Raw genomic sequence first — 23,171 nt, forward strand, 5'->3', positions numbered from 1 at the left:
GGAAGTGTTTGGCCTGGCTGCTCTGGCCCTTTTCCTTGTTGGGAGAAGTTGATTCTCTTCTTTCTGGAAGGCAGATGTTCTGTTTACTTATTTGCTAGCCTTCTAGGTTGCTCTATGGGTAATTTAACAAAATGCCAGCAATTGTGGGTGACTAGCATTTGGGGCACAGCAGCAGCTGAGGGTCAGAGCAGGATGACAACACAGTTTGTGGGAAATGTGAAAGTCATTTGCTGACTATGGGCACTCGGAGGGTAATCTTCAAATCAAATGGACCTGATTGTTTGGCTGAATTCTTAAATTGCTCTGTTGATGGGTGATGCCCGCCCTGCACTGGGGATCCAGAAGACCCAGACTCAGCCTTGCCCTGCCTCAGAAGATGCCAGCTCCAAGCTGTGCCTCAGTTGGTGTCCTCTGACCAGGCTCTGGGCACTGTCTTTCAGAATGGCTACACCCCTTTGCACATTGCGGCCAAGCAGAACCAGATGGAGGTGGCCCGCAGTCTGCTGCAGTACGGGGGCTCAGCAAACGCTGAGTCAGTGCAAGGTGTGACACCCCTCCACCTGGCTGCCCAGGAGGGGCACGCTGAGATGGTCGCCCTGCTGCTCCTGAAACAAGCCAATGGTAATCTGGGCAACAAGGTAAGCCTGCCCCTTCCAGAGCTTTCTTGGTTTCAGCAGTGCCTTGCCTGTGTCTGCTCTCTCTGTTACATCGTGTGTGTGCATGCATATGTGTGTGTGTATATGTAAAATCCTTACCACAGCCTATGGAGTAGGTTTTCAGGTCAATTTTCTACATGAATAAGCAGATTTATTGCCATGGTTGTAAGTCTATTCAATGCCACAGCCATTTGTGGACAGATTGTGGACAGATTCACCAGATTCACTCAAGAATCTAAAATAAACCAGAGCATTATTAAAATCTGTAGGACAAAGGGATGTGACCCACTGGTAAAACACTTGCCTTGCAGTTGTGAGGCCCTGGGTTTGATCCTTAGCAACACACACACACATACACACACACACACACACACACGGTTCAAATCTATTCACTTTCCCAAATATAGGCCAGTGCCTACATTTATGAATATAAAGTAATATAAAGTAAGTTGGTGAATTGCATAAGCACTCTAGAGATACTTAGTAGAGGCTATTATCCTATATTATAATTGTATCTCATTCTTTTTCAAAAATCTGTCTAGCTCAAATTCCTTTCAAATGGATGTTTTCTCTGTATTTCACATTCTAAATTCCAGAATTAAAAGTTGGGATTCTCTTGCAGTGAAGGGGGATGGCAATGGGAAGATGAGTTTCTTTGTGCCCTTGGACTAATAACTTGTTTTAACTATCATGTCACAGAATTTCAACTATTTTTTCCTATTTTTTTCATATGTGCAATATATGCGATGAATGCATTTTGTAAAATAGTGGTCTACTAGAAAAATAAACGAGGTTTGATCACTAAAAAAAAAAAAAAGTAAGTTGGTACTTTTTCTGTGGGGAAGATACTTATTTAATGTCAACCTCAGTTCAGGGATTTTGCCATATGAATATTAAACCTTCTGAAGTTGTGCATATTTGGGGAACATGGTCATTTGCATTTTGGGTTTCGGAGGGGGTTTGGTTTTCATTCTGTTTGGGCAGTGCTCAGGGGTTTGTGCGCAGGTCTCATGCTCTTCATGTTTCTCAGAGACCATATATGTTGCCCATGCCTTGCCCCTTGTGTGGCCTCTCAAGCCTTGAGTATTTTTCTGGGTTTTTTTTCCAGAATTTTCCTCTCACAGGAATGCAACAAAGACAAAGAATAAAGAATTGCTTCTCTTTAAAAGTAACAGTCTAATTGAAATATAATTCATAAATCATAAAATTTAGTACTTTAATTGAACTAGACTATTCAGTGGTTTGGATCCATTTATGGAATTGTCAACCATAACTACTATCTAATTTCAAAACATTTTCATCACCCCAAAAGGAAACCTCATGCCCATTAACAGCCACTTCCCATTGCCCTCAAACCCTCTCTCCCTTGGCAACCACCAACCTACTTCCTTCTCTGTGAATTTGCCTCTTCTAGACAGTTCGTACAAATGGAATTGTATGACATGAAGAGGCACTTCCTTAGGTGATAAATGAGCCTATTCCAGTTGCAGAAAGGCAAGCTGGTTAAGGAGAACAAGAATCATTTTTAAACTTCTAGGTGCATTGGGTCTGGTTTAGAAGGCGCCCTTTTAGAGAATCACTATACTGCTGGGATCCTCGATTACTTCCTGGGGCTACTTAGAGTGAGTTCCCACAGGCCGTGGGAAGGTGGTGATTCTTGGTGCCAGAGACAGGCCCACTCACTGCACACCACCTCACCTGCAGGTACTATGTTAGCCTAAGACTCAGGCAAGGCCCGGGCTGAGTCTGACCAGACCTAAGAAGCACAGGCTGCAGAGGAGGGCAGGGGCTCTGCCTAGAGCTTCTGGTCTCTGACAGCTGGATCTCTGTTTGCTTAGCAGAACTATGTTTAGATAATCAGGGTGCGGGGGAAAAGAAGGTTATTTTTGTTTTACTGTGCTCATATCTAAGATTTTTAGGATGCCACACTGGTTGTGATGTGCTGATCAAATGCTATCTCTGGGTGGCATTTGACCTGGTGCTTTTTAATATGCCTTCACCTCTGATTTTCCACAAGGGACCTTTACACTGCCCTTGGAATTGGTCGGTGATAATTCATATTTTTTAGATAAGGAAACTAATGCTCTGAAGCCCATCTTAAATCATAAAAATAGGAAATGCTATCACTGGAAAATATAAAATTCACCTAGCTCAGAGGTTAGCAAACTTCTGATGTTAGCAAACCTCTTGATGCTCATGCATCAAGCTCAGACCACTGCTTGCTGGTGTATATAAAGCTTCACTGGAACATGCTTTTGCCCGTTGTTTAGGTGTTGGCTGTCGGGCCTTGTCACTGTAGACAGCTGTGTTGGGCATTATAATGGAGACACAGGCCTAAACAACCTTAGCAGAAAAGCTTCTGACTTCCAATTTTGCTTTAATACTTCATTTTTAAGGTAAATACATGGAGTTTTGCTTGAGTTTAAGTAGCTGGTGTCCAATTTTGAAATGTTCTAATTTCATATGGCAAAATCTCCATGGAGAACTCTAACTCTAATGTCTATAAACTTTAGGATCTTCACTTGTGGCTGGTAACTCTTGTCTGAATACATGCCATGAGCTTCTCTTTCTTTCCAGAGTGGACTCACCCCCCTCCACCTGGTAGCACAGGAAGGTCACGTTCCAGTGGCAGATGTGCTGATCAAACATGGGGTCACAGTGGACGCCACCACTCGGGTAAGGCAACCTGCAGCTGTGTCCCATGGGCATCCCTACCCCTCACCCACAGTTCTCACCTGCTTCCCTCACCATCCAGAGGTGACTCCTCCACGGCTTTGGAGCCTCCGGGACCCACTAACACAAAGCTTCCAGCCACATCCTGGGGCTAGTCACCACCTCTAATGATCTTACTTTCTAATTGAGGATTTTAAAAAGTTTGCTAGACTTTTGAGCCTCTGAAATGAGAAACAGCGAAATGTTCAACTGTGATTCAAGAGACCTCTCTTATGTATACAGTATGCCAAAATGTTGGCTTCTCTGGATTCACTATAACAGTCAGCCACTTTTCTCTCCTACGTTTAGTTCTGTTCAGTTCAGCCTTCTTTGAGGTTCCTCTGGAAGCCACTGGCCTAAGGGAGCTCACGGGCAGTGGGGAATTGACCTCAACCACTCCTAGTTGGTGCTGAGAAGACTGTGGAGGCCAGAGGGATGGTGTGGGTGGAGGCGAGGTGTCCCCAGCAACATGGGCATGGGTCGGGACATAGGGTCCGTTTCCCTTTGGTGGGAATCAAGGAGACTGCATGGAAGAAGCAAGGTCCTCTTTACCAGAGAGACTATCTTGGAAGAACAGAACACACATAAATGAAAGGAAGAGACAGTGATGCCCTTTCTAGTCCCACCTCTCCAGTATTCCACAGAAACATCAGTTAATGTTGAGTTCACACTGTTAAGATTCCTATAAAAAGTCTAGAAATTGTGTCTTAGCCTGCCTGCCTACCTTAGGCAGGAATCTGCTGTAAAGCCCATGAGTGTGCTGGATCTTTGTGGCTTCTCTAGTGGACCTGTGTTTTTGGTTTTCCTTTGAACGACTCTTTGTCTGCTGTGGGTTTGACCTTGGGAATCCACAGATACCCCCAGTATGTGAAGATCTGGGTGCAGACTGAGTCTCAACGTGGGTCCTGGCCTCAGGTGCCAGCTCCCTGGAGACCCTTAAAACCCAAGAAATCACAGAGCAGAGGGCATAGGGCAGGGGCAGGGAGCAGAGGGCAGAGGGCAGAGCACCCTGTCTCCTCCTTGGAAAGCCCTTTTCTCCCTCCAGGTCCTTTTTTTGATTCTCCCACTGTTGCCTTAGCACATGGGCTCCTCTTTTTCTCCTAGTTAGTCTAAGTTACCTCCTGCATCACAAAATTTGAACTCTGCAGTCATGACCTAGTCCTGCCCTTCTGGAGGAGCCAGTTCTCCCATCCACTGGACATTCCCAGTGGACCCTCCTTGGCAGCTCAGAACCATCTGGTGGTACCTGATGGGCAGTGGCGCCGAGTCCAGCCCCTGCCTGCTACTGACCATCAGCCTTCTGGAGGCCTCCTGGCCAGAGTCTCCTCATAGGCTCTTGCTGCTGACTCCACAACCTCAAAGGGCTCTGAGGCTGCTCAGAGTCCTGCCAGTCCCTCCTCCATCTATGTTTCAGATGGGCTACACACCTCTCCATGTGGCCAGTCACTATGGAAACATCAAACTGGTGAAGTTTCTGCTGCAACACCAGGCAGACGTCAATGCCAAGACCAAGGTACAGGGACACTCATGACCTGAGTTCTAGGATGGGGTTTGGTTTTGGGGTGGAAGGATAAAGGCAACTCTCTGAGGGTTGGGGCCACACTTAGCAGTCCTTAGCACTTGCTCCTGGTGCTGTGCTCAAGGATCACTGCTCTTCTGGCAATATTCAGGGGAGGAACTGGGCAAGCCTCTAAACCCCACTACTATCTCCTTGGCAACTGTAAGGGGAAATTCTTACAAATCCAATTCAGGTGTAGCCAGAGATACCCTGGATACAAGTGGGACACTACCCCAGTTGTCAGTTTGGCCTCGGCGAAGGAAGTAGGGGAAATACGTCTTGGTTTCTATTCTGCTGGAAGCTGGCAGGCTGCTCAGTGTGCGGTGGTTCTTTCTCTCCCAAGTTGCTAACCCGCCCATGCATCTGCCTTCCTTCATAGCTCGGATACAGCCCCTTGCACCAAGCAGCCCAACAAGGGCATACAGACATCGTGACGCTGCTCCTCAAAAACGGTGCTTCCCCAAATGAGGTCAGCTCGGTGAGTACTCCCCACTCCCAGTTCCCCTTGCAGAAGGGCCTGACAGGCAGCCCTTTGAGATGCTGCATATAGGAGAGGCCCAGCCGAAGCTCTGACATGTCTGGGCCTAGGAGCTCCAGTGCCGTGAAGCTGCAGCCATCTCGGCCCTCTGGAGGTGTGATGTCATTACCAGCTTCTCTTCCTGGTGAACTGATATGGTTGTTCTTTCTTGGAGAGTGAGAGAGCTTAGGTCATACCTGGTGTTGCTCAGGAGCTATTATTATGGTAGAGATGGGGGAATGACGTGAAGCCAAGGGTTGAGCTGGGATGGGCTACATGCATGCAGAGTTGGGATAGGTATCCCTGGGCTGTCTCCCAGGCCCCTGGTGAGTGTGCTCTCAAAGAATCATTTGCCTGCCCCCTTTTATTTTTGTTTAAATAATGTTGGTGGCAATGGGAGAGGACTCCAAGACATGGATGCTCTATGTGGGAGATCTGGGTTCCATCCCCAGCACCACAATTCCCCTGGCACACCTAGAGACAACTTCTGTACACCAAGCTGGGAATAGCCCCCTGGAATCACTGCTTTGCTTGTGCCATCCCCAAAAGAGAATTGTTGAAGCTCTTCCTAAAAAAGTACTGAGCAAGTGGACAGAACCGAAGGGCATAGTGGCTGTGCAGCGTCCGGCCATTGGCGCTGCTCCTTGCCCTGGGAGTCTCTGCTCAGCATCAGCGCCTCGTCAGAACACTGCCACTTCCCAGCATCAATCCGGTTCCAGCCACATGTGGCTCTCGGGCTGCAGGTGGGCCCAGGGCTTGCCGGGAACCAGAGAACTCAAGTCATCTCTTAGTTTTTACCTAACTCTTCATCTTAAAAGCAGAGTGGAATTATTTCCCTGCCCTCTTTCCAGTATTTTGTGATTTTTGGCAAACTTGAAAGCATTCATGAAAAATATATGGCTTATTTTTTGACTATTTAATGCCTGTTTGCTGGCACACCAAGAGCTGGTATTGGGAGCAGCTATGCCTGGTAATTCAGTGGTAAGTCAGCCACCTTCAAACCCGCCTGGTGGGAGCTGGGCAGCAGAGTGTTTGCTCGTAGTTACTTACTGTTTAAAGGATTTACTCACATATGGCATGAGGCAGGCCCTCGGTTCAATTCTTGCCACTACTGAAAAAATTTTTTTTCAATTAAAAATAATGATAATAAAGGGGCTGGAGACAAAGTACAGCAGGTCGGGCGCTTTTTTTTGCACAGGGAAGACCTGAGTTCATTCCCTGGCAAAATATATGGTGCCCCAAGTCTCCCCAGAAGTGATCACTGAGAGCCAGGTGTAAACCTTAATCACAAAGCCAAATAATGATAAGAATAATAATGTTTTAAAGAAACTGTCTCAGATAGTTCCGGATCCACACCCTCCCGTTCCCAGCCCTGTTGGCAGTTCTTGACTTGTTTGTTCTGGCCCGGTTTCCCCTGCCCGCGGGTCTCGGCCCTACGCACCCCTCCCCCAGCCTCTCCAGGTCCTGCCTGCACCTGTCCTGGGGCACCTGCCTCGGGCACCCGCCAGCTCACCGTGGCCAATCCTTGTCCGGCCTCTCTGAGCGGCTAGAACGTGAGCTGGGCGTGCGGGGGTGGCGCTCTTTCCAGACTCCGCGGTGACTTCACTCTGCCCTTTCTCCTAGAATGGAACCACTCCTCTGGCCATTGCCAAGCGCCTGGGCTACATTTCTGTGACAGACGTGCTCAAGGTGGTGACAGATGAGACCAGTGTTGTGGTATGTTTGCTTCTCCCCGCAGCGCCCGCACCCCACCCCACACACACACAAGCACGCACGCACACACACGGGCTGACAGGGTGTCAGTCGGTCATTTCTGCCAGTGGACCCTTTGGGGTCCTGGCACTCCTGGGGAAGCCGCGCCCTGCTCAAGGGCAGTGTGTGGCCACTGCAGGTGGGGCTGCACTGCCACCTGGTGGCAGGAGAACGGCTGATTCAGAAACCCGCCTTCAGGGGCGGTGTTGGGAAGCTGTTTCCTAGCTCTTTGCAAGGGGTGGGAGGTGGGGGGAGTCCGAACATCCGCTTCCAGATGAGCCTCTCAGCTCTGAGCTTAGCTGAGACAAACCTCCTGCCCCACTTTCTTCCCACCTCCATAGTCAAGAGCAGGTAACTGCCCGCATGTGGAAGGAACTGCGCTCCTTGGGTTGAACTCTCTGCTTTTTCTCATTTTAGTTAGTCAGTGACAAGCACCGGATGAGTTTCCCCGAGACAGTAGATGAGATCCTGGATGTCTCTGAAGATGAAGGTAAAGTCTGGAATTCAGGGAAATCATCTGGATCACATCAAACTGAGGGGATGTGGGCCCTGTATGTCCTCCAAGGCACCCTCCCCACCTGCCTCGTGCACTCAGGGGTCCTCACTGCACCCCAGTTCTCCAGATCTATATTGGCTCATACAGATCTCTTTCTAAGGATAGGGTCTATTATCGAAAAAAATCACTCTGTGATGCCATTTTAGGAAGGAAATATCTCCATCTCAGAGAATAAATACAAACATCCCAGGAAGTTTCAGAAATACGTGAGTGCATGTGTGAAAGGTGGGGTATGATTCCATAAGGATGACTTCTAGTGCTATAAGGAGTTGTAATTAATGGTTTCCCTGTGCTCTAAACAAAGAAAAAGAAGTTTCTTTAAAAGTGTTTAAGATTCCTTCAAATTCGCTGCAGCTGTGCCTACGTGCTGGGTCAGATGCATAGGAAGCACTCTATGACACTGCCCGGCCCCCCGGAAGCCTAGTCCCTCAGTTAAGTCTGCAGGAAACCCTCATCATGGGATGTGGTTGTCCTTCCGCCCCCTAACTCGGTGGTTCTATGACTACCTCCTGCCCCCTTTCACGGTATGCCTCGCACCTTACCTACTCCTATTCCTCATTAAATGTGGCTCTGTTTGCTTTCCAGGAACTGCTCATATAACTAGAATGGGTATGAAACACTTTCTCTTCCCTGTGGTCTTTTCTCATGAGTGCATTTCACCCAAGCCATCAGCTCTCACTAATCCATTCCTGCTTTCCTCTCTCTGGTGACTAATGAGGGGGCCGATAGCTTGACCAAGAGATCCACAAGATCTAGGTCCCAGCAGGAATTTCTGTAGCTCCATCGCTGTGCTTGTGCCATGTCACTGTGTTTGTAATCATCACTGCATGAGTGGTTGTTACTCCGTTCCGCCACCTCCAGATCACAAAACCAGGACCCAGATTGTTAAGTGACAGTAGGTGACACTACAAGGTCGAGGGTTCAGTCTCCTGTTAGAGCCAGGGGAGAGAGCAAGAGAGCAGCCAGGCTTGCGGGCAGTTGGAATCTCTTTGAACTGGGTTTAGGAAATAATGCTGCCATGGTTACAACAGACCTGTAGCCCTTCAGCTGGCTGAATCCCTTCCACTACCGTGTGTTCTGTGGCGTGTGGTGCGAAGAACAGAAAACAGCCCTTTCTTTACCGTCCATTCACACCCTCAGAGGACTGTGGAGAAGTAGAAGTGTGAAGCTGAGAAGGTTCTTTCTGGGTGTATTTTCTGTCCTCTTCAAAGCCAGTGCAGTCTCTGATGCCAGGCCGAGAGGGACTAGTCTGACAGAGGCTGCTAATGACCCCCTGTGAGCACCAGAGACCATCTGCCACGCCTCAGAAGGAAGGAGAAGAGGAGCAGGACATGCCAGGTCAGAAGGAAGAGCTCCTTCATCCTGCCCTCACTTTAGCTTGTGTGGTTTCAGGGGAAGAACTTGTCGGCTCCAAAGCTGAGAAACAGGATGCCAGGGATGTAGATGAAGAGAAAGAGCTGCTGGATTTTGTGCCGAAACTGGACCAAGTGTAAGAACTTCTTTCTTGCTGGGTCAGTGGGAGACTGAGGCCCAGCCCTGAAGTTCAGAGAGGAAAGGAAGGGCCAGAGGGGAGGCCACTGGCAGGGGAAGGGCATTGGGCTGGACTGGGAACCCAGCACTAGTTCATGACAGGATCCACGCTAGACTGCTGAGCTGGGGCACGACACCCCCTTACTCTCCACCTGGGTCTTCCCTTCCAGAAACCTGTAATTTCTTCCATTCTTCACAGTCTCCTGGTCACACCCACTCCCACTCATATACACGCAGCATCTTAGCAGAAAAATCACCCACTAAGAAGCACTTCCCTTAGAAACAGTTGCCGAGCTAAGCTCAAAGCCGGCCTCATTCAGTCAGAGCCAGTAGGGACAATAGGGCGGGTGCCACCGGGGCCATCCCTCACTTCTGTCTGTCTCCATGGGCACACAGGGTTATCTGGGGACTAAGTCTCAAAGTAGCAACTTTGTAGAAATGCTGGCAGAGTGTTTCCTGAAAAGCAGATCGGGCCAGCTAAGTGTCGTGGGCAATAGAGAACAGGGCAGTGGAGCAGGCAGGCAGGAAGACCACGGGATATTTGGCCAATCTGTACTTACTGGACACATAATAAAGACAAGAATGAGGCCCTGATCATAAATAATATACCAATTTATTTGGGAGATCCAAACATGTACCAGGTAGTCATGTAGCAGAATGAGGGTTTGAAAGGTACAAAACGGGATGTTGGGATTTGAGACAGGTTCTATGACTTGGTCATGAAGCAGCTGGACACAAGCGGAGGGAAGAGGGTTTCTGTGAAAATGGAGGGTCAGGCTGCAGCTGGGAGCTGGGGTGGGGTCCAGAGATGATAGTTTCACTTAGGCACCCTTCCTTCCTGGAAGGCCATACGCTAGGTCCCTATTCTCGGGCATTCCCCAAAGGTGTGGCTCAGAGGCTTGTTCCTTTCATCTCCCGATGCAGGGTGGAATCTCCAGCCATCCCGAGGATTCCTTGCGTCACACCTGAAACTGTGGTCATCAGGTCTGAAGAGCCGGAACAGGTACACAGTTATTTGAGTTTACTTACTGAGTTTTCCATCTGAGAGAGTAGGACCTGTGTACACAGTGCTTTTCACAGAGGAACAGAGAGATACCAAATGTGGCATTTACCAAACCCTTCTGACCTTTGGATCTTGGCAGCCCATGGTCTGCCGAAATCCTTCTTCCCAGGGCTAAGGAGACTGTTGTTCTGCTGTCACAAGTGAAGCTGAGAACTGACACTGGTTCTGGCCCCAGATGTCATACTCTGTCAGCATTGTTCTGACTTTGGGACACACACTGTCAGCACCACAGGCATCAGACATGGTTCTGGAGAAAAACTGGAGGCAGGTCTCAGGACTTTCATGCTGTGAAAGGGGGGACAATATCTGCCTCCCTTCCACAGAGATTGTTGGGGGCTGGATGTAGGTAGAAAGGGGACCTGGGGTGTCATCCCTACTGCTGGTGTCCCCAGCTGCCACCCACATATTTCACAGGAGGGTGTTTGAGGTTGGAATGGCTGCCCTAAGCTCTGATTACTGAGCCCAGGATGGCCCTTTTCTGGTTCTCTACCATGAGGGAGTGTGCATGAGAGCAGCAGGGACTCCCCGGGCCTGATAGCAGCTGCAGAGAATAGCAGAGTGAAAGGCTGTTCATGTGGGGAATAGAAGTTCTGCAACACCATGTCGCCCACGTGGCCCTGCAGACACGCACCTGAATAGGGCTGTTGTTGCATCTTCCCTTCTGTCGTCAGATACAAGGATGAGAAACCAGCCTAGTCAAACTAGTCATCTTGTTCCTTGGCCGGTCTTAGATGCCTCATCGTGCTGGTATGCTTGGGTCTGTAGGTTCTTTCTGGACCCCAGCTGTGTGCTCTGTTGAGAGCTCCAGGCAGGGGAACTGGGAGACTTGAGCAAGGTCCATCTGGAAAGTGTGGTTAGGACTCACTCTGCTTGGAATGCAGGAAGAAATGGGATCCCAGTGCATACTTGCAGCGTGAGTTCTTCCACATTAGCCCTCGGGAAGGACTCAGGGGGGAGGTGAGATGTGAAGAATGGGTAGAATTAAGTAAGCAAAGAGCAAAGGAGGGACAAGGCATCTGGTCTGTGGGACCCCATGAGTAGAAACAGTGTTGGAAATGACCATGGGGGGGGAGAGGGGGATGGGAACACCTGCAGACCCCACTGGCCTGGTGAGCCCTGCCCTGAGGCAGCCCCTGGCCCAGAAGTCTAGACTTTCCCAGACACGAGAGGCTCCATCTGTAGAGGGGGAAAGCTCCCCTACCCAGGCCCCAGGCCAGGGGTTGTTAATTCTCCTCACACACCTCAGATGTTTTCAGGAAAAGTCATTTGCCCAGAGATGACTAGTAGAAAGTGGTGCTCAGGATCTAGTGATAAGTCTAGTGTGTCCAGAGAGAGGACAGGTAGGGGAGTGGTATGTCACATAGGTGACTGAGGGCAGGTAGGGGAGCCATGTGTCATGAGGTGACTGGGGGCAGGTAGGGGAGCCGTGTGTCACGAGGTGACCAAGAGCAGGTAGGGGAGTCGTGTGTCACGTGAGTGAGGACAGGTAGGGGAGCCGTGTGTCACGGAAGTGGGCTGATTGAAGCATGAGGCTCCCAATCTGAGTAGGGTCTTGAGCCCAGGAGAGGCCATGACAGTGGTAGGAAGGAACCTGTGCTCTACTCAGTCCTGGAAGTATCAGGGGTGAGTGTGTGAGCCCCCCCAGAGACAACCAGCAGGTGCCCTGAGCCCTGACCTGGTGTGGCCCTGGCTGACCCGAGGCTGGCCCTGCACTCCTGCAGTGGAGAGGACAGGTGACCTTTCTCTTTCTCCTCAGGCATCCAAGGAATATGACGAAGACTCCCTAATCCCCAGCAGCCCAGCCACCGAGACCTCAGACAACATCAGTCCAGTGGCCAGCCCTGTGCACACAGGGTGAGTGACCCCAGGGCCCAGCACAGCCCTCCTATCTCACAGAAGGGGCCTTCGAAGAAGCCTAACGAGGGTCTGGTGTCGCCTAGGTTCCTGGTGAGCTTCATGGTGGACGCCAGGGGAGGCTCCATGAGGGGCAGTCGGCACAATGGCCTGAGGGTGGTCATCCCGCCCAGGACATGCGCGGCGCCCACCCGTATCACCTGCCGCCTGGTCAAACCCCAGAAGCTGAGCACAGCACCTCCCCTGGCTGAGGAGGAGGGCCTGGCCAGCAGGATTATTGCCCTGGGGCCCACGGGAGCCCAGTTCTTGAGGTGAGAGGTCATGCACCCTGAGCATGTGTATGCATCATCCCTCACTTACCCCTGCCCTGCTGACCCACTGCTGCCCCGCCAGCCACAGGCATGCAGAGACACCCAGCCACAAAGCAGAGGGACTGTCCCCAAAGTTTGTATTCCCCTTCACTGTCTCTTCCTGGATAGAGTAAACAGGAGTGAGGTGTGTGATACAGCAAACAGGGGTGAGGTGTGTGCAGCCTACAGGTGAGCTGACGTGGCCGGGCCCTGGCAAACAACGGGACAGTCACAGATGCTGTTCATCTGTGGCCCACAGCCCACCTGCCTCTGTTGTATGGTTTTCGGAGGACGTTATGAATATCCAAAAGGTTCTTAGCAGAAAAACCATTCTCTACCCATACAAAGAGCCCATAGCCTCAGGAAGACTTTAATATGCTCAAGTCTTGCGTAAGGTAAGGGAAGGAACAGCCATGACAAGGTTTCTTCGTGAGACTTGGATGACAAGTTTCCTTTGGGAGACCCCTAAGGCTTAGTCAAGGAAGCTTGTAAGCCAGGGAAATAATCAGAAAAGAGAACCACCAGCATTCCAACCTAATTATTAAATAATATATGAAGTGCAACAACATCATTTACTTGACGAAATGAAATCGAGTGTGTTTTTTTTGGACACTAAGCATCATGGTTCTGGTTCAAACCAGAGGGAAGCCCCTAAGTGTGTCCACCAGGCAGGGCACAGGGAGTCTTAAAGGATCACTGAGGGGACCGGCCTAAGCTAAGGTTATTTGTTTGAAACTTTTTGATAGATTCTTAGGTCCATGTGTTGGTCTGTGGCTGACAGACAAAAATAATTTGGTTATAACAACAAACACTTGTGTCTGTGCTCAGATACAAGAGTTTGTTGTCATAATTAAATGTCTCCTGTTTCTTTGCTGTCACCAAAAGCTTGACCTAGAAGCATGGATATGGCCAGTAGACACAGACGGAGTCTCTACTCACACAGGTTCCCGAAGCTAGACACAGACAGAGTCTAACTCTCACAAGCTACTGAAACTCTAGAGACAGTCCTTTAGCTGAACATAGGCCCCAAAGACAGGACTAATGGGCCTCAGTGGCCCATCACCCCCTCTCTCTCAGCAGAATGAGGTTCAACTTGGGTCTTTGCTCTCTTTGAAGAGGTACCTGCTGGAACGATGAGACAGGAGTCCCAGGTTGCCTTCCGGGCTCCATCCCCTGTCTCCCTTGCCCCCGCACCACCTACCTCTTGTAAAGCAGCCTGCACAGCACCTTCACATTGGTTTTCCCTTTTAATACTTAGACACAGTGGTTTCATTTGTTTCAGGTGTACTGCATAATGATTCAGTATTTACATGTACTATGAAATGACCACACAACTTGTCTAATTACCATCTATCACCACACACATATGTTGTAATTGTTTCCTCTGATGAAAATATTTAAGACCTTGATATTCTCTTTTAGAAGTGGTGCTCACTGTCTGTTCTCCAAGGCAGCATCATTTCTGCTGATTGATAGGCAGTTTCCAGCCCTATCTAGGGCTGTCAGAAGGCTCGGGACCAGGTCACTTTTCTGCAGTGAACCTGGGCTCGACCCTGCCAACAGGTCTGTCTGTTCCCCACCCATGGTGGCTGCAGGACCACCTTCTTCCAGCCTCCAGGACTGTCTCCAGGTCCGTGTCCAACATCTCCCTTGTCCCTCAGCCCCGTGATCGTGGAGATCCCTCATTTTGCCTCCCACGGCCGCGGAGACCGGGAGCTGGTGGTGCTGCGCAGTGAGAATGGCTCTGTGTGGAAGGAGCACAAGAGCCGCTACGGGGAGAACTACCTGGACCAGATCCTCAATGGGATGGATGAAGGTGATGCCCAGGGGCCTCCAGCAGTGTGGCCCTCTTCCCCTTCTAGGAAGAGGGTGATACTTTGGGGTGGGTATTGGGGCTCCCTGGAGTTGGGGAGCCTTCCATTTGGCCCCACTCTGGATTCCTGCTGCCCTATGCCTTGGGTGGGGTCATGCACCGGAAGCTGGGCTAAAAAGTGCTGGAAACACGGTAGTAGCTGAGCCTGAGCCCAGCATGACAGGGCAGCTGCCCCCTGTGATTCCAGAGCTGGGCAGTCTGGAAGAGCTGGAGAAGAAGAGGGTGTGCCGAATCATCACCACCGACTTCCCCCTGTACTTCGTGATCATGTCCCGGCTCTGCCAAGATTACGACACCATCGGCCCTGAAGGGGGATCTCTGAAGAGCAAACTGGTTCCCCTGGTGCAGGCGACCTTCCCAGAGAACGCTGTCACCAAGAGAGTCAAGTTGGCACTGCAGGTCACACAGCCCCCTCCACGCCCCCTGTCCTTGCTTACAGAGTGTTTCTGGAGGGTGGGAGGAGTCTGCTGCCCCCTCCCCACTCATTCCCATCCTCTGACCTCAAGATTCGGGGGAGAGATTTCATCTCAAAGCTTGAAAGAAGAGTGGGTGGCTAAGCAGCAGAGGGCAGCTCCTCCTGGTGGGGCTGCAGAAAGACCACGTGACCTTTCTAGAATGGGCTCATGGTGGGCGAGTCTGCATGGCTCCTGGGACAGGCTTGAAGGCTGAGTGAAGGTGACGCCATCCCAGGCCGATGAGGTTTCGAGGCTCAGGGAAGTAGGAGTTAAGAGGGAGATAAAAGCAGTAAAGCCCGACATCAGAGCCCTCCCCAGAGGAAGCTGGACTCGCCTGGACAGTGTTCCAGCCTGTCCAGGAGCACTTGGTGCTCTGCAGCCACTCAGTCTTTGCTTTGTCCCCTGCAGGCCCAGCCAGTGCCTGATGAGCTGGTCACCAAGCTCCTGGGCAACCAGGCCACATTCAGCCCCATCGTCACTGTGGAGCCAAGGCGCCGAAAGTTCCACCGCCCCATCGGGCTTCGCATCCCACTCCCTCCGTCCTGGACAGACAACCCCCGGGACAGTGGGGAAGGCGACACCACCAGCTTGCGCTTGCTATGCAGTGTCATTGGTGAGAGGTGCCCCACCGGCTGCCTTCTTGCCCACAGCTCCTAATGTCACACTCAGGGTCATAGGGGAGGCCAGATGCCCTTGAGTTCCCCAGGGTGCAGCTGCTCCTTGGAGGGGGTACATTTGAATAGCATCCACCCCCTCAGACACCAGAGGACGGAGCTCTAAGAGGAGGAGAGCATGGGGGAATATTCTAGACGTGCCCTCTCCAAGTGCTGGGAAAGCTCTGGCCACGGGCTAAACAGTGTCCCCAAACCTGTTTCTGCTCCTGTCCCAGGAGGAACAGATCAAGCCCAGTGGGAAGATATAACGGGAACAACCAAGCTGGTGTATGCCAACGAGTGCGCCACCTTCACCACCAACGTCTCTGCCAGGTGAGACGTCTGCGGGCAGCCCCCCTCACAGATGCATCCTCTCTGCCCTCCCCCTCGGCTGCTAGCCGCAGCTGCCTTCTCCGGCTCCCTCCAGGTTCTGGTTGTCAGACTGTCCTCGGACGGCGGAAGCTGTGAACTTTGCCACCCTGCTCTACAAAGAGCTCACTGCGGTGCCCTACATGGCCAAGTTTGTCATTTTTGCCAAAATGAATGACCCCCGGGAAGGGCGGCTACGCTGCTACTGCATGACAGATGACAGAGTGGACAAGACCCTGGAGCAGCATGAGAACTTCGTGGAGGTGGCCCGGAGCAGGGACATAGAGGTACAGTTCCTGCATCCCTGGAGAAGTGGTCACACTTTGCCTGGTCGTCTTTCATCATGAGACAAAGGCTCTGGAGCCTGATGAGCAGTAGGGAAAGGCTACCTCTGCTGTCCAGAGGCACCTCAGCTGTTTCCTGGGGAGCATCCTGGGAAATCTCTCCAGAGATGGGGGACCCCCACCCCCGTGAGTCTCGGGGAGACAGAAGCTGGTGCACCTGTGATTTGTGATGGAGAGCTGACATCTATTAGCATTATTCAGACTTGCTTGCTCTCAGCTGATTTCATAACTGGGTGCTCCTTTATTATCAGCAACTTGCAGGTCAGGAAGGTGAAGCTGAGCAAGATACAACAACTGGAAGGCTCAGAAGTTGTCAGAAGGGATTTGTCAAAGTTGTCTCATTCCAGCTCCTCACTTTCCCACTGTGCTAGGGTTTGAGTATAACTCAGGGAGGACAGAGGATGCGAGGGGTGAGGAGAGACGGTCTTATTTGAATTCCCTACTGGTCCCATGGTACCCTCCACTGTCACAATGAGAGGCCTCCAAAAGGCTGGCCTCGGAGTCTCTGCTGAGCTTCTGGGATGCTGAGGATTGAGAAGGAAGGACATAGCCCTCGAACTCAGGAGCCCTGAACTGAATATTTCTGAATAGATATTAAATTCAACAGACTTTTCTCAGAAGCCATATTCTGATATGCTATTGAAGTTCTTAGTTTCTTGAGGCAGCAGTTCTGATCAACTTCCACAGGGAAATATAAAAGTTTGCTCTAATTATAAAATTCTTTGAAGTGAGGAAGCAAGCCCTAGCACTTTGGAAATAAGAGTCGCAGAGCAAATAGCCTGCGCCAAGCACAGCCTGGAGCACATTCTCCAGAGGGTACCTTGGGAAAGGAAAAGCTGGAAGCAAAGAGGCAGGACAGGGTCTCTGGGCTTGCCACTGAGCATGCTGCATTTTCTTTTCCCCTTCTCAGGTTTTGGAAGGAATGCCCCTTTTTGCAGAACTGTCTGGAAACCTGGTACCTGTGAAAAAAGCTGCCCAACAGCGGAGTTTCCTCTTCCAGTCCTTTCGGGAGAACCGTTTGGCCATACCCGTAAAGGTACAGCCTCTTGCCTACCTTTTACTTGGGTACAAGTCTCTGAGCAGACAGCCTGTTGGCCCTAGGATGGTCCCCTGAATCTTCCCTTTGTGTCATTGGGTTTAGGTGAGGGACAGCAGCCGAGAACCAGGTGGGTCATTATCATTTCTGCGCAAGGCAATGAAGTATGAAGACACCCAGCACATTCTCTGCCACTTGAACATCACCATGCCCCCCTGTACCAAGGTGAGCCTTCCCTCGCAGCGCCCTTCAGCCAGACACGGGTTCCCCAAGGAGCGGCCAACGTAGACCCAAGGTCCTGCACCGCAAAGGGCTCCTTCCCCAAAAGGCTGTTTGCATTCCTGAGATAGAAAGACTCTGGCTTGTGCCCCATGCTGAAATAACCATGTCAGAGGCGAGGTACACATTTGCACTGTGGCCCTGAGCTTTTGGGATCTTCCTTCCAAGGGTGCAGAGACCTCACAGCCCTCGTACCAGGCCGCACTGAGGCTTAGAACTGGGCACCCAGTTGCCCGAGGTTTCCCAGCCGTGTGACAGCTTTTGTCGAGCCTCCTTTTCATGCACTTGCTTATCTTCCCCAGGGTGCCAGGCCCTCAGAGAAGGGACCTGGTGTCTGAGCCACTGCAAACACCCAGGGTTTTGAGTTCAGCAAAGGCGTCCGACCAAGTATGTTCATTTCTCGGTACCCATTAGAGCATCAGTCACCACCTGTGGCGAGGGCACGGAGGGCTCATGTGTCTCCATGGTTTCGTTGTTGTTCTGCTGTTGTCGTTGTTGTTTTAACCATCAGCCTTCCATGCAAAGTAGAAAAGAAGCAAGTTCATGCGTCTGTGCCCCAATTTTTCTGTAATGGCTGGGGATGTGGGGGGGCCATCTTCTGTTTGGGATTTTCTGCTCCCCAGGAGCCTGCAACTGGCCGGGATTAAGTGCTGGGCCAGCATCAGAAATGGGGATCCAGAATGATATGATTTGGTTCTTTGAGTTCAAAGTTCCATTCCCCTGTGACATGCTCAGTGACCTTGGGCAAGCTCTCTAACCCCTCTGTGCCTTAGTTTCCTCGTGGATGAGATGGGAATAATGATGGCTCTGCACTGGGCATGTGGCCACTGTCCTTAGAGCAGAGAGGTCAGTGCGCCCCCTCCAGCCCCTCCCTGGCCCCCCCAGAGTCTCTTCCTGTCGAGGCTCAGAGAGGTGATGCTTCTTCACGTTTGCCAGGATGGGGTCTGTCCCCCGACTCACAACCTAAGACATCAGGGAGCAGCCCCCTAACCCAGGCACCCTTCCTTTGTCTCTCCTCTGCAGGGGGGAGGCGGGACAGATGACCGGAGGAGGACATTGACCCCGCTGGCCTTGAGGTACAGCATTCTCAGCGAGTCCACACTGGGTAAGCCTTTCTGCTGCTCTTCATGCTGAGGAGAGCTCGTCCCCTCCATGGCCCCTGGCAGGAGTCCCAGTTAGCAGCACTAGGGCCTTTGCCTGGCCTACTGAGCTTCAGCAGTTAACCTTTTGGGGGAGCTTCTTTTTTTTAAGACAAGTTTATTCAGGAAATAAAGGGAGGAAAGGGGGGAAATATATGCTCAGGAGAGAACACGGGCTACAGAACACTTCTGCAGAGTGGGAGAAATGGTTTTGGAGAGGAAAATTAAGTATGGATGTTTTTCATAACTGCCTTGTCCCAAATACTTCACACGAACAAGAATTAATGGACTTTTTCCTGGGAAAAGTATTGAACTTCTGGTGGTCCACTTTTCAGTTCCTATCACAATCTCTACAGGAGGAAAGCGGGGGCGGCAAGGGGGTGAGGGGGAGCTTGGGAAACCATGTGGGATGCGAACACCCTGCCCTAACCACTGCACCATGCAGGTCCCATCCCTAAGCAGTCCGGTCAGTGCACCACTTGAGCTGCTGTTCCTTGGGAGCCAGCCTCCACTTCCAGTGACACTTAGGGGTCTGGCTCCAGGAAACCCATTCCAGAGACCGTGTGGGCTGTGCTTGAATCTAGACCCTCATGCTAATAGCCAGGTCTGCGTGTAATGAGCTGGCTGCTGCCCTCAGACTTCCCCAATGGCCCCTGGTCAGGATTCTTGGTCAGAATTCCTTAATGTGGGGCTGGAGCAGTAGCACAGCCAGTAGGGCATTTGCCTTGCAAGCGGCTGACCCAGGTCCTATTCCCAGCATCCCATAAGGTCCCTCAAGCACTGCCAAGAGTAATTCCTGAGTACAAAGCCAGGAGCAACTCCTGAGCATTGCCGGGTGTGACCCTCCAAAAAGCAAAAACAAAAACAGAATTCCTTAATGCTCTCAGGGAGCCATTTGTGCTCTAGGCCAGGAATTTTGCATTTAATGTTTTTCTAGGTCTTTGTCTCAAAAGTCATTATGCCTTTGGGCTGGTTTAGGTTCTGTTGTTTTACCAATGTACTTTAGCAGCTCTCCCCAGATCCCACCTCCACCCCCCTCTCTCTGCACTTACATTTTTATTTCAGCTCATGTCTCTGTGGCTCAATAAAGTGAGGGGAAGTGGGGAGCAAAGGAGGTATACTTGAGTGGAGAGTTCCCGCCTCTCTGCTTACCCCACCTCTGCCACCACCCCTGGAGAAATGCCTGGCTTGTACCAGAATTGATGAACTTTGCCCTAACCTGGATTTGGGAAAAGAATTTCAGGAATAGGTGAAATAGTAAAACAGGTTTTTGTTGAACAGAACTTGCTTAGAAAGATGTGAGAGGAAAGGGGGAATGTGTTTGAGAGAGAACACCTCCTGGAAATAAGAAGCATAAACCTGCAGCTGGGTTTTGTGTGCCAGCCCCACCTGAGCCCTCTCTGAGGTCAAGAATGCTTACCTTGTGGAGTCTGTGTCCTACCACAGCCCAGTGAAGTCCGTGCTTCTCTTCAGGTTTCCTCAGTGGGACAGACCGAGCGGACATGAAGATGGCCATCATAGCAGAGCACCTGGGCCTCAGCTGGGCGGGTGAGTCAAAATTGAGGGCAGAGAAAAAGTCTCTTCTGTTTCATTGCTCCTTCACCTGCTCTTCTGCCTAAGTAGAGTGTTCCTGGATTCTCTTTCTGGGCTCCATTGTGATTGATTTGCTGTTTTCTTGGGTATTTCTTCTGCCCAAAAAAACCTTTGGGGGGCAGTGGAAAGCGAGTGGAAGTGGGGGCTTCCTCTCCCCTCCAGTTCTGTCCAGATTTCCTTTGTAAGAATCAACTTTTGACTTCACAAGAGACCTGAGGATTTATCTATCTAGTTCATCTCAGCTTACTAAGACGAGAAAGTGGACACCCACACAGAGATGTTTGTTGTGTCACCAATTGGTGACAAGCCCTGAACAAACAGCCTGTTGGTCACAAACACACACAAAAGGGGTTTCTTGGCAGCCTGTCCGCTGCTCCCTGTTCTCCACTGTTGTCTTCCCTCAACGCTGGCTGTATTGAGGGAAAGAGAGAGGAAGGAGAGGTCTTGACACGCTCCCCTTCCCCTCTCCTGCAGCTCTGCAGTCTCCCAAGTCAGGCTAGCAACAGGGCAGGTCTTCCTGGAAACGAACACACAGGCAAAGGGACAGGAAGTGCACAGTGTTTTCACTCACTCTCAGGCTCTCTAACTTCTTTCTCTTCCCCTCAGCTCTCTTTTCATTTTTAGGTTTTCTATCCACGAACCCTTTCCACCAGGTCGAAAACATTAGAGACAATGTTAGACAAACTCAGAGAACTTCACAATTAAGTGATGACCACCCAGAGTTCGGGCATGCCTTTTTCATGCCATGCCTTTTGGTGTGTGAGCATGTGCAAGTATGTGGGGGTCAGAGCACAATTGGGCATGACACTGGTAGGTGTAATTGTGAGTGTATGGGCATGTGTGAGTATGTATGAGCGTAGATAAGAAAGGGTATGAGTGTAAGTGTACGTGGTTGTAGGTATGAGTATGTGAGAATGTGTGGGGCTGGAGAGATAGCACAGCAGTAGGGCATTCACCTTTCATGCAGCTGGCCCATGTTCAATTCCTCTGCCCCTCTCGGAGAGCCCGGCAAGCTACCGAGAGTATCACACCTGCACGGAAGAGCCTGGTAAGCTCCCTGTGGCGTATTCAATATGCCAAAAACAGTAACAACAAGTCTTACAATGAGAGACGTTACTGGTGCCCACTCAAACAAATCGATGAGCAACAGGATAACAATGACAGTGACAGTGAGAATGTGTGAATGTGCATGTAATTGTGAGCTGTGGGTATATGTTGGGCATAAGACTACCTACGGGTCTGAGTGGGAACAATGAGAGATTATCCAGATGTGAATGTGAGAGTGTGCAAGTATGTGTGAAGTGAGAGCATGTGTGAGTGTGTGGTGCACACACATCCTGACTAGTGTCATTCTCCCTTCTGTCTTCCCTATCCTTGAAACTGGATGCTGATGCTGTTCTCTAAGGCATCCGTGAGAGATAGCGATAAAAGAAACAGGAGGAAAGGGCTACCACCCTGAGTCCCTGCCTTGTGCTCAGATGGGAATTTCTACTTTGATTTTGAATGTAAACATAGCCTCCCCTAGAGAAACACAGAAACACCAAGCTACGTCTTGTGTGTTGCTGCCTTTGACAGCAAGGCAGTGGCATTCTGGTGTGGGACACACAACCCGAGAGGGAATAACAGCTCGACCCCTCTCGGCTCTGTTGCCGCTTCTTCTGTGATCTTGGATGAGCTGCAAACATGCCACACAGCTCAGGCACACCTTCTCATAGCGGAAATGGTGCGAGGAAGGGAAAGCATCCACTCATCATTTACCCAGTGCCCCTGAACACCTCAATTCCTGCCCTGTTTCCTGGAGACACAAGGGTCTAGGTGTCTTGGTAAGCAGGAATACCAACTCCATCAGGAACCTATTTTTGAGTATCTGATCCCCTGCCCCCTGCCACGTTGGGGGTGAAGCTGAGCTGAATCCTCACAGGGGCCCTTTGTTCTTCACTTTCAGAATTGGCCCGTGAGCTGCAGTTCAGTGTGGAAGACATCAACCGGATCCGCGTAGAAAATCCCAACTCCCTGCTGGAGCAGAGTGCAGCGCTGCTGAACCTCTGGGTCATCCGGGAAGGCAAAGATGCAAAGAGTCAGTACCCTTACGCCGAGGAAGCCTTTCTAATGCCCGTGTTATGACCAGCTCCGAGCTAGCTCTGCCTTCAGATTCCATTTCTGATGCCAGTCTCTGGACAATCTCTTTTGAATAATCTGTCTGTGTCTCTGTCTTTCTCACACATGCTCACGCATGCACTCATACACACTGACACAGGCACACACTCAAACACAGAGTCACACTACTGAGGGCCACTGGGTCCTCTCGACAGTCCTTTCAAAGAGAACACCAGAGACTCAGGACACTGAGCTTACCTTTTCTGATCTTCAGAACCAGCTAATGGTTGCTAGGAGGGGACAGAGCTCTGAGGGCTGCAGTACCTGTGCCAAGCTCGTGATGGCAGAGCACTACAGGATGTGGCACTGGTGGCCCAAGCATCCAATCATCAGACCAAGACTTTTGGGCCGAGTATCTTTAGGGGAATGCCCCAGACCCCCAAGCACACGTAAGGGTGCCCTACTTTCCCCTCCAAAACAAAATAAACAAAAAGATAGTTGTGCCAGAAGCCTAGATTATCTCTCAGGATTGTCTGTCAGGACAGGGATGGTTAGCATACCCCAACAGAGGCACTGCTCATCTCCCAGGAACCCCCTGTTCTTGAGCAGGAGAAGAAAAACTTATCTCAGTGCATTAGTTTCTCTTCAACCAAATCCCCAATGTTTGAATTTTCATTTTGAATCAACTGGTAGTACCTAGTATTTCAAAAGGCCAAGAGCCCATTCGTTTTCTTCTGCATTTCCTTGTAGTGTCCTTCTGAGGTTTCCACCACCCCAACCAAATA

General features: G+C 50.7%; 1 protein-coding gene across 7 annotated transcripts in view; it reads left to right on the top strand.

Annotated features, from left to right (window-relative positions):
* Window positions 1-23,171, top strand: part of ANK1 (ankyrin 1) — a 222,875-nt gene that overhangs the window by 166,430 nt on the left and 33,274 nt on the right. For all 7 annotated transcript variants that reach the window (XM_055144529.1, XM_055144521.1, XM_055144484.1 and 4 more), the window contains exons 17-37: window positions 441-638; window positions 3,234-3,332; window positions 4,783-4,881; window positions 5,306-5,404; window positions 7,067-7,159; window positions 7,613-7,685; window positions 8,337-8,360; window positions 9,144-9,240; window positions 10,206-10,284; window positions 12,101-12,198; window positions 12,285-12,509; window positions 14,210-14,364; window positions 14,609-14,820; window positions 15,285-15,489; window positions 15,766-15,862; window positions 15,957-16,185; window positions 17,153-17,278; window positions 17,384-17,503; window positions 18,581-18,662; window positions 20,170-20,244; window positions 22,235-22,366. In XM_055144529.1, the coding sequence (XP_055000504.1) occupies window positions 441-638; window positions 3,234-3,332; window positions 4,783-4,881; window positions 5,306-5,404; window positions 7,067-7,159; window positions 7,613-7,685; window positions 8,337-8,360; window positions 9,144-9,240; window positions 10,206-10,284; window positions 12,101-12,198; window positions 12,285-12,509; window positions 14,210-14,364; window positions 14,609-14,820; window positions 15,285-15,489; window positions 15,766-15,862; window positions 15,957-16,185; window positions 17,153-17,278; window positions 17,384-17,503; window positions 18,581-18,662; window positions 20,170-20,244; window positions 22,235-22,366 (2,617 nt within the window). The remainder of the gene's footprint in view (window positions 1-440; window positions 639-3,233; window positions 3,333-4,782; window positions 4,882-5,305; window positions 5,405-7,066; window positions 7,160-7,612; window positions 7,686-8,336; window positions 8,361-9,143; window positions 9,241-10,205; window positions 10,285-12,100; window positions 12,199-12,284; window positions 12,510-14,209; window positions 14,365-14,608; window positions 14,821-15,284; window positions 15,490-15,765; window positions 15,863-15,956; window positions 16,186-17,152; window positions 17,279-17,383; window positions 17,504-18,580; window positions 18,663-20,169; window positions 20,245-22,234; window positions 22,367-23,171) is intronic.

This window comes from Sorex araneus, chromosome 1, assembly GCF_027595985.1.
Source record: "Sorex araneus isolate mSorAra2 chromosome 1, mSorAra2.pri, whole genome shotgun sequence".
NCBI lineage: Eukaryota > Metazoa > Chordata > Mammalia > Eulipotyphla > Soricidae > Sorex > Sorex araneus.